Below are 8,129 nucleotides of genomic sequence, written 5' to 3'. Positions count from 1 at the left end.
GTTCATAACCATCTATAATGAGATCTGGTGCCCTTTTCTGGCATATAGGTGTGCATGCAGTACAGAACACTGTATACATAATAAATAAGTAAATCTTTGGGAGAAAAAAAAAAAGCTGTGATAAATGCTCTGTCCCCAGCCAACCATCTCCAAAGGCTCCCTCTCTTAAGGCCATCAGTGTAGAAGGTTAGGATTTTGCAGGATGTTCAAACATTCAATCATAGCAGGGTTTTTTTTTTTTTTTTTTTTTTTTTTTTGAGACAGGGTTTCTCTGTGTAGCTTTGGCTGTCTTGGACTCACTTTGTAGACCAGGCTGGCCTTGAACTCACAAAGATTCTCCTGCCTCTGCCTCCCAAGTGCTGGGATTAAAGACGTGCACCACTATGCCCCGTCATGACTACTTTTTCTAAATAAATGCAGATAAGTATGTAAAATAAGCAGGCAAAACAAACACAGAAAATAAATCATAAAGAAATACATTTCAAAACAATTACTTGGAGCCAGCAAGATAGTGCAGGAAGTAAAAGCATTTGCTGCCAGGCCTGCAAACTGAGTTTGATCCCCAGAGACCCCATGGTGGAAGTGCAGAACTGACCCTCTCAAGCTGTCCTCTCATCTCCACGTCTGCATGCTCTCTCACACACAAATAAGTCTAACACTAATTTTAAATTTTTTTAATGATTTTTTTTGGTGATGTTTGGTGTGCATATAACCTTGCCATTGTCAACTATTAAAGCAAGCAGGTATGAGGGAAGCAGAAACAAAAGAGGAAATGCAAGTTCCGGGCCAATGTGGTCTACATAGCAAGTTCCAGGCCAGTGTGGTCCACATAGCAAGTTCCGGGCCAGTGTGGTCTACATAACAAGTTTCAGGCTGGCCACAAAGAAGTATTCTTGACTCAAAGGGGGGCCTATGGGAGACAGGAGTAGTGGCACACACCCTTAATCCCAGCACTCTGGAGGCAGAGGCAGGTGGATCACTGTGAGTTTGAGGAAAGCTCAAAGTGAGTGCAGGACACGGCTATACAGAGAAACCCTGTCTCGAAAACACAAAACAAAGCAAAACAAAACAAAACAAGGAAGAAAAAGGAAAAAAAGACAAGAAAAGAAAGAAAGAGAAAAAAGAACACTGTCCTTGGGCTGGAGAGATGGCTCAGCGGTGAAGAGCACCGACTGTTCTTCCAGAGGTCCTGAGTTCAATTCCCGGCAACCACATGGTGGCTCACGACCATCTATAATGTGATCTGATGCCATCTTCTGGCCTGCAGGTGTACATGCCAGCAGAACATTGTATATATAATAAATCTTTAAAAAACAAAAAACACTGTCCTTGGCATACATTCGTCTCCAAGCTGAGGGAAGAAGTTTCAGCACTTACTGGGGATACGTGCAATGCAGTGCAGTGCTCACATCACGTGCTCAGCGCTTCAGCAAAGTGATGCAAGCGCCAGAAACATCACAGGGTCATCACATGCTTGGTTCAGAAACCTTTACTATTGCTATATTTTTTATAACCATCCATATTCAGTTCCCCATATGTTAAGATGTTTCCCAGACTATGATCATCTCAGCCTTACACTCACTTTCTGTACAAGTCACAGGGGGATGGGGGGGGGGGGGTAAAGAAACCAGAGACAGCTTCTCCCCACCCCACCCTCCTCCCACCCCCCGTTTTTCGAGACAGGGTTTCTCTGTGTAACCTGGGCTGTCCTGGACTCACTTTGTAGACCAAGCAGGCCTCAAACTCACAGGCATCCACCTGCCTCTGCCTCTCGAGTGCTGGGATAAAAGGCGTGCGCCACCACCGTCCGGCCAAAGACTGCTTTTTAAACAAGTTCTCAAGTGCTAATCTGCACGTGTGCTGTGGGCTATGCTCCAACTGGTGAGGCCTCAGCTATCCCTTGGGTCATTCTGATCTCATTTTTTTTTTTTAAGATTCTCAAAGCCATTCAGCCGGGCGTGGTGGCGCACGCCTTTAATCCCAGCACTTGGGAGGCAGAGGCAGGTGGATCGCTGTGAGTTTGAGACCAGCCTGGACTACAAAGTGAGTCTAGGACAGCCAAAGCTATCACAGAGAAACCTTGTCTCGAAAAACCAGAAAAAAAAAAAAAAAAAAAAAAAAAAAAAAAAAGACTCTCAAAGCCTTAAGTTTAACAATCTTCCTAAGATCAAAATCTGAACTAAAAAGGGTGGTTAATTGCCTTCACGATGTCATCAAATCCCAAATAAATTCATTTTTCCTTAAAAAGAAAAAATTAAAAATAAAAAGAACTAATCCTCCTGTCAATCGCCTCCTTGTTTGACTTTGGGATATTGTTGCTCCTTATGAAAAGAAAAGAAGAGAGCATGAAAAAAGGGAAGAGAAGAAAAGAGAAAGAAAAGTAAAGGAAAAGAGGGAAAAGGGATTGGAGAAGGTAGTGGTGTCTTCTACCCTTCGAAAGCACATCTTTCTGGACAGGTCACCCCCATGATGGTCTGAGAACTACAATCCCCATGATGCTCTGCCATGGATCACGTGAGCTGGAAGGACAAATCAAAGGTGGCCGCTTTCCCCCACAATCCTTTGCGTCATCTCAAGATGGTGGCGCCCAGCGGTACCATGAGCGATTCAGACAGCAGCAGCAGTAGCAACAGCGATGCGGAGGAGCTGGCGCGGTGCCGCGAGGCGGCGACGCCCGCCTGGGGGCTGGAGCAGCGCCCGCTAGGAACGGAGAAACCCAGAGCCGGTAGGGGCTGCCCGAGGGGCGGGGTTCCTCCCCTGGGGCCTGCAAAGGATGCGTCTTGTTGTATCCGAGGAGTTTTCTCGAGAAAGCTTCTGAGACTGGCTGGGGATCAGAGTCACACCGAGGGCGGAGGGTGAGCCCTTTATTCCAGTGGAGGCGGCTGAGGCACCTCAGTGTGTCCTGAGTGCGCTCGCCTCCGTGCGTCCTCATTGCCACCCTGTGGGAAGGTACCAGCCACCTGTCTGAGATGGCGGAGAGTCTCAGAGTCCTGCCCTTGCCGGCCCTCACACGCCTGAGTTTATCCAAGCCAGAGTCCCTAGCAAATTCGGGATGAGTCCGAAATCTGCCAGTATAGGGATCGCTGATCATGGTTAGAGACTCCAACAGGTCCTATAATTTTGAATAGAAAGAATATTGCACCTTTACTTTTATTAACCCTTAACTGAAATATAACAAACCGTTCCCCTTACACATGTGAGCAAAAAGCCACGGTCACTTGACAATACCTGTTGCTTTGTTCCAGCGGATGTCACCGTATTGTTATATCCCATTATAGCCTTTTACAGATACAGCCAAGTATTTTATTCACAGGACAATGCTGGAAAGAAGTAATTTACACTCTTCTCTACTTTAAAGTCCCTGTGATGTTTAGACTCATTTCTAGCTCAGTGAGGTGCCTCCGCAGTTGCCACACAAGCTCGAAACCTGAACTGGGTTCCCAGAACTCCGTGATGGAAGAGAACTGACTCCCAAAAGCTGTCCTGTGACTCAGACACACAGCAACAATAATAAACATTTTCAATTCTAGGAAGCTGACAGACGAGAGGTGATTTTGTTTTGTTTCGTTCTTTGAAGCAGGGCCTCTCTATGTAGACCTGACTGCTGTGGAACTCTGTACACCAGGCTGGCCTTACACTCATAGAGATCCACCTGGCTCTGCCTCCTGAGTGCTGGGATTAAAGGTATGCACTGCCAAACCTGGTTTAAAAAGCGATCTTTAGATTTCTGGTTTGGTTTGATTTTTTTCGAGACAGAGTTTCTCTGTGTAGCCCTGGCTGTCCTGGACTCACTTTGTAGACCAGGCTGGCCTCGAACTCACAGCAATCCACCCGCCTCTGCCTCCTGAGTGCTGGGATTAAAGGCGTGCGCCACCACGCCCGGCTTAGAATTTTTATTACATTTTATTGTGTGTGTGTGTGTGTGTGTGTGTGTGTGTGTGTGTGTGTGTGTATACACATGTGCACATGCACACAGGTGCCACAGTACACATGGAAGCCAGAAGGCACTTCTCTCTCCTTCTACCATGTGGAGCCTGGGTATTAGACTGAAGTTGGTAGGCTTGGTGGCAAGTGCCTGGTAAGCTATCTTGCTATCCCTAAAAGGAAATAATCTCATTTTATAGATGTATGAAACCAACGGGTGGCCGGGCATGGTGGCGCAGGCCTTTAATCCTAGGCCTCGCCAGCGCTCTCTACTTACAGTGGGAGCTACTCCCTGTGATTTTGTACTTCAGAAGACAGATGTCTGTCTCCAGCACACCCACATCCAGGGGCACTGGGTACTTCAGAGCGCCCTGACCTAGAACAGTGTATCAGGCAGAGACACTATGAATACACAATGGCGTAGACACAGTGGTGGCCCTGAGGTTAATGCCCTGTGTCGTACATTGTGCTGGGAGCCATCGACTTTCCAGTCTACTCCCTTGGCACAAACCCACTTTGCCCCAGAGTCCTCGGTGATGCGAGCAGACACCCCCCCTTCCCCCCCCCCCACCCCTTTTACCCCCTCCCATCTTCCCTGTGCCCTCTTTCCAACCCCCATTAATCAGCTATCAGTTAACGCATGAGCTCAAGGCTAACCTGGGCTATGTAACAAAATCTCAGATCCACCTGCCTCTGCCTCCCGAGTGCTGGGATTAAAGGCATGCGCCACCACCGCCCGGCGCAAAAAATTAGCTTTTAGTCCAAATTATTTTACATGTCTTTGGGCCTCTTTTGCAGAATGCGGATAACGGTCACCTCTCAAATGGAAATGGGGTGGGGGAGGCCTTGGGTTACACATGCATGTCACTTAGCATGTACCCAGGCCACCGCGGCGGCTGTTCAGTCTGTAAGTGCCGCCTCTTGACTGTTCCACAGACGCTGCAAGTAAAGAAGCACCAGCCTCCCAGCCAAGCCGCAGGTACTGTGTGCTCTGCATAGAGCTTTCTTTGAGTCATTGAACAAATGCTGATGCCCTGTGCGTGCCAGATGCTAGGTCAGACCACAGGGTGTCATTGGGAAGGAAACAAGCGGTCCTTTCCTTGTGGGCAGCATCTGAGCTCTCGGGTGGTGATGTCCTTTTGTGTGTGTTACAGGCGTGAGGTGAACCGGCACGAAGAAGATGGCAACGAGCTTCAGACCACTCCTGAGTTCCGAGCCCATGTGGCCAGGAAGCTGGGAGCGCTGCTGGACAGGTGAGCAGGCGATCCTCTCGCCTCAGCCTCCCAAAGTCTGGGACTACAGCCTTGTACCCCAGAACTACAAAAAAAAGATTTCAAATGTAGCCAGGTATGGTGGCGCATGGCCTGTAATCCCAGCACTCAGGAAGCAGAGGCAGGCGGATCACTGTGAGTTCAAGGCTAGCCTGGTCTACAAAGTGAGTCCAGGACAGCCAAGGCTAACACAGAGAGACCTTGTCTCAAAAAACAAAACAAAAAAAAAAGGTTTTCTTCAAATGTAGCCAGGATTGGTGGCACAAGGTGTGTAATCCCAGCACTCGGGAGGCAGAGACAGGGGGATCTCTGTGAGTTTGAGGTCAGCCTGCTCTACAGAATGAGTCCAGGACAGCCAGGGCTACACAGAGAAACCCTGTCTCGGAAAACCCCCAAAATTTAAAAATTTGAAATTTCAAAACAAAAGGTACTTTTGGTGCTACCCTAAATATCATCCTAAGTGTGCCATTTCCTCGCCCTTAGCTCCATCACCATCTCAGAAGTATGGAAGGCGCCTCGGAAGGCAGAGGTACAGCTGGAGACAGAGGCGGAGGACGGTGAGTCCTTAAAGTGCTGATAAATGCTGCCACAGGGAGGTGCCACCATGTGCCCACAGCCACAGCTCCTCAGGGCCAGCAGCGCTGTGTCGCAGGTTCCTTCTTGCATTTGCTGCCCCCACACTCTGAGGCAGGAATTATGGTACCCCATTCTTCCCAGAATGAGCTAGCTCTGAGAACCCCCACTTGCCCTGGTACCTGCAGAAAGATTTTGCCTTCTTATCCCAGTCTTTCCCGCCCACTCTGTCTAATTCCATCCCATACGGCAGGTAAGAAACTCAACTGCCGACTTTCCAAAGCCTGTGAAGGCTAGGTGGAGCGGCACATGCTTTTAATTCCTGCACTTGAGTCAGAGGCACGCAGCTCTCTGTGAGTTCAAGGCCATCCTGGTCTACATAGCAAGTTCCTGGACAGATAGCCACACAGAGTGACACTCTCAAAACAAACAAAAAAGTTCACCAAAAGCCCCTGGAGCTCTGGACGTAGCAGCAGCCATTGGGTGCCACTCAAGCCCCACCCCCACCACCACACACAAACATCAGGGATGCCCAAGCCCTTGCTGCTAGACTGGGAGAGCCTGGGGCCTCAGCACCTGGAGGGAGGATCGGTCTCCACCCCACCGACTGCTGATGCTGTCCCGGTGACCCCCAGGCTTCCGCCTTTTCTTCACATCCATCCCCGGAGGCCACGAGAAGGAAGCTTCTCCAAGACCCTGCCGAAAGCGCCAGCCCCCCAGCTCCAGGTGAGAGTTTACAACCTCTCCTCTTGCCTCTCCTGGCTGAGCCCTTGGAATAGCTGAGCAGCCCCAGTCAGGTCCAGACCAAAGGAAGAGGCTGATCAGATAACAGGACAAAGTGTGCCCCCGGCAGAAAGGGCACAGGGTCTTCTTGGGGGCAGCTAAGGACCTCTGTACTTCACGAGCAGCCATCTTGGGCTTTATCATCCTTGCCTCCTAAGAAGCTCTGAGGTTTGGGCACTGTCAGGGTCCTAGAGATGAGAATACTGAGGTCAGCGAGCTCAGGTACTTAATGCAGTCAGGTGACTGACAGTGAGAGAAGCTGACCTTGGAGCCTGAGCTCTGCCTGAGCTACTAGGCTGCGTCTGGAGGCTGTGAGGCAGCTCTGAGGTCCATCCAGGCGCCAGCTGACCTGACACCCCCACCCTGCCCCCCAGCAGCAGTGAAGACAGTGACGAGGAGTGGCAGCGGTGCCGGGAGGCAGCTGTGTCTGCCTCAGATCTTCTCCAGGAATCAGCCATACACTGCCCTGCCAAGGTGGAGAAGGCGACCAAGAGGAAGAAGTTAAAAAAGAAAGCCAAGGAGGAGGCTGACACTGACTTGGCGGGATCCACAGGCCTGCAACAGATAAAGGAGGCAGGCAACATAAACGGAGACCTGGTGTCACTTGGGACCAAAAAGAAGAAAAGGAAGAAAAAGGCCAAGAAAGCCAGAGCTGCGTCCCCGTGCCCATTCGCAGCGCCTGTAGTGGCTGAGCCTGAGAACTGACCCCGGCCGTTCGCGCTGTGGCCACCAGCTCTGAGGATGAGGTGCCTGTGGGGTCAGGGCAGAGCCAGGCCACACTCCTTCCCGGTTCCAACAGTGACTCTGCCACAGGTGACTTCATTGGGGCTTAGCCAAGAGTCCAAGCACAGAAGTGGGGGGCGGGGGGAGGCAGGGGAGCCTGAGCACAGCCGGACACACTTGTGGTTCCAGAGTGTTCCGTCATCTCAGGAAGTGTGGCTCTTCCAGCTTTTGAGACTGAATCTCAGAGCTTCTGTCCCCCGCCACCCCCAGCCTGGTGTGAGAATGGGAGAGAGGACTCCTGTCATGGAAGTTTTGGTTTCTTTGTAAACTCAGTTATGTTATGTAAATACCTTTTTGTTTTACTCCCAAGTGTGGGGCTTTAGTTTGTCCACGGCTGATAATTGTCCTTTGTGGGAGGTGGTCTTTGCCAACTGGTAACAGCCTGCCTTGTGTAGCACGGAGAGGGGCGTGGTCTGGGATTTGAGGGAGATATATTCGACCGCCAGAGAGTGCGGTGGTGGCGTGTGGCATGTAGCAGTTTGGAGAGACAGAGAGACAGTGTGGCAGCTTGGAGATAGGAGGGAAATGTTTCAATGCAGCGGCTCGGAGGAGGCTGCTGCTGTGTTTGCTGTTGATGGAGATTGGTATTACCCCAAACGAACCCATTGACCCTAAACAGCGGGGAGAAGTTAAGGGGTCTGCACCCCTCTCTCCCCAGGGTTAAGGTATTGGTGGAAGGGACGGAGAGGCTTCAATACCCCAAATAAAATAGAGTTTAAAAAAAGAGCATCAGGGCAGGGCGTGGTGGCTCACGCCTTTAATCCCAGCACTCAGGAGGCAGAGGCAGGCGGATGG

At 50.4% G+C, this 8,129-nt stretch overlaps 1 protein-coding gene across 1 annotated transcript; it reads left to right on the top strand.

Moving 5' to 3' along the window:
* The first annotated feature begins 2,572 nt into the window (after positions 1 to 2,572).
* On the top strand, positions 2,573 to 7,374 carry C19H12orf43 (chromosome 19 C12orf43 homolog). Its single transcript, XM_051161680.1, has 6 exons — positions 2,573 to 2,725; positions 4,861 to 4,903; positions 5,079 to 5,177; positions 5,679 to 5,752; positions 6,404 to 6,494; positions 6,929 to 7,374. Exons 1-6 carry the CDS (start codon positions 2,578 to 2,580, stop codon positions 7,254 to 7,256), a joined length of 783 nt encoding a protein of 260 aa, XP_051017637.1. The 5' UTR covers positions 2,573 to 2,577; the 3' UTR covers positions 7,257 to 7,374.
* The last annotated feature ends 755 nt before the right edge of the window (positions 7,375 to 8,129 follow it).

The sequence above is a fragment of the Acomys russatus genome, chromosome 19 (genome assembly GCF_903995435.1).
Source record: "Acomys russatus chromosome 19, mAcoRus1.1, whole genome shotgun sequence".
Classification (NCBI taxonomy): Eukaryota; Metazoa; Chordata; class Mammalia; order Rodentia; family Muridae; genus Acomys; species Acomys russatus.
This window is presented reverse-complemented; position numbering and strand designations above follow the sequence as displayed.

Excerpts from the sequence above, each read along its gene's own strand:
- C19H12orf43 (XM_051161680.1), top strand. The coding sequence starts at position 2,578 with ATGGTGGCGCCCAGCGGTACCATGAGCGATTCAGACAGCAGCAGCAGT. Across the intron at positions 2,726-4,860 it reads AACGGAGAAACCCAGAGCCG|ACGCTGCAAGTAAAGAAGCA; the intron begins GTAGGGGCTGCC and ends ACTGTTCCACAG. Across the intron at positions 5,178-5,678 it reads CTGGGAGCGCTGCTGGACAG|CTCCATCACCATCTCAGAAG; the intron begins GTGAGCAGGCGA and ends CCTCGCCCTTAG.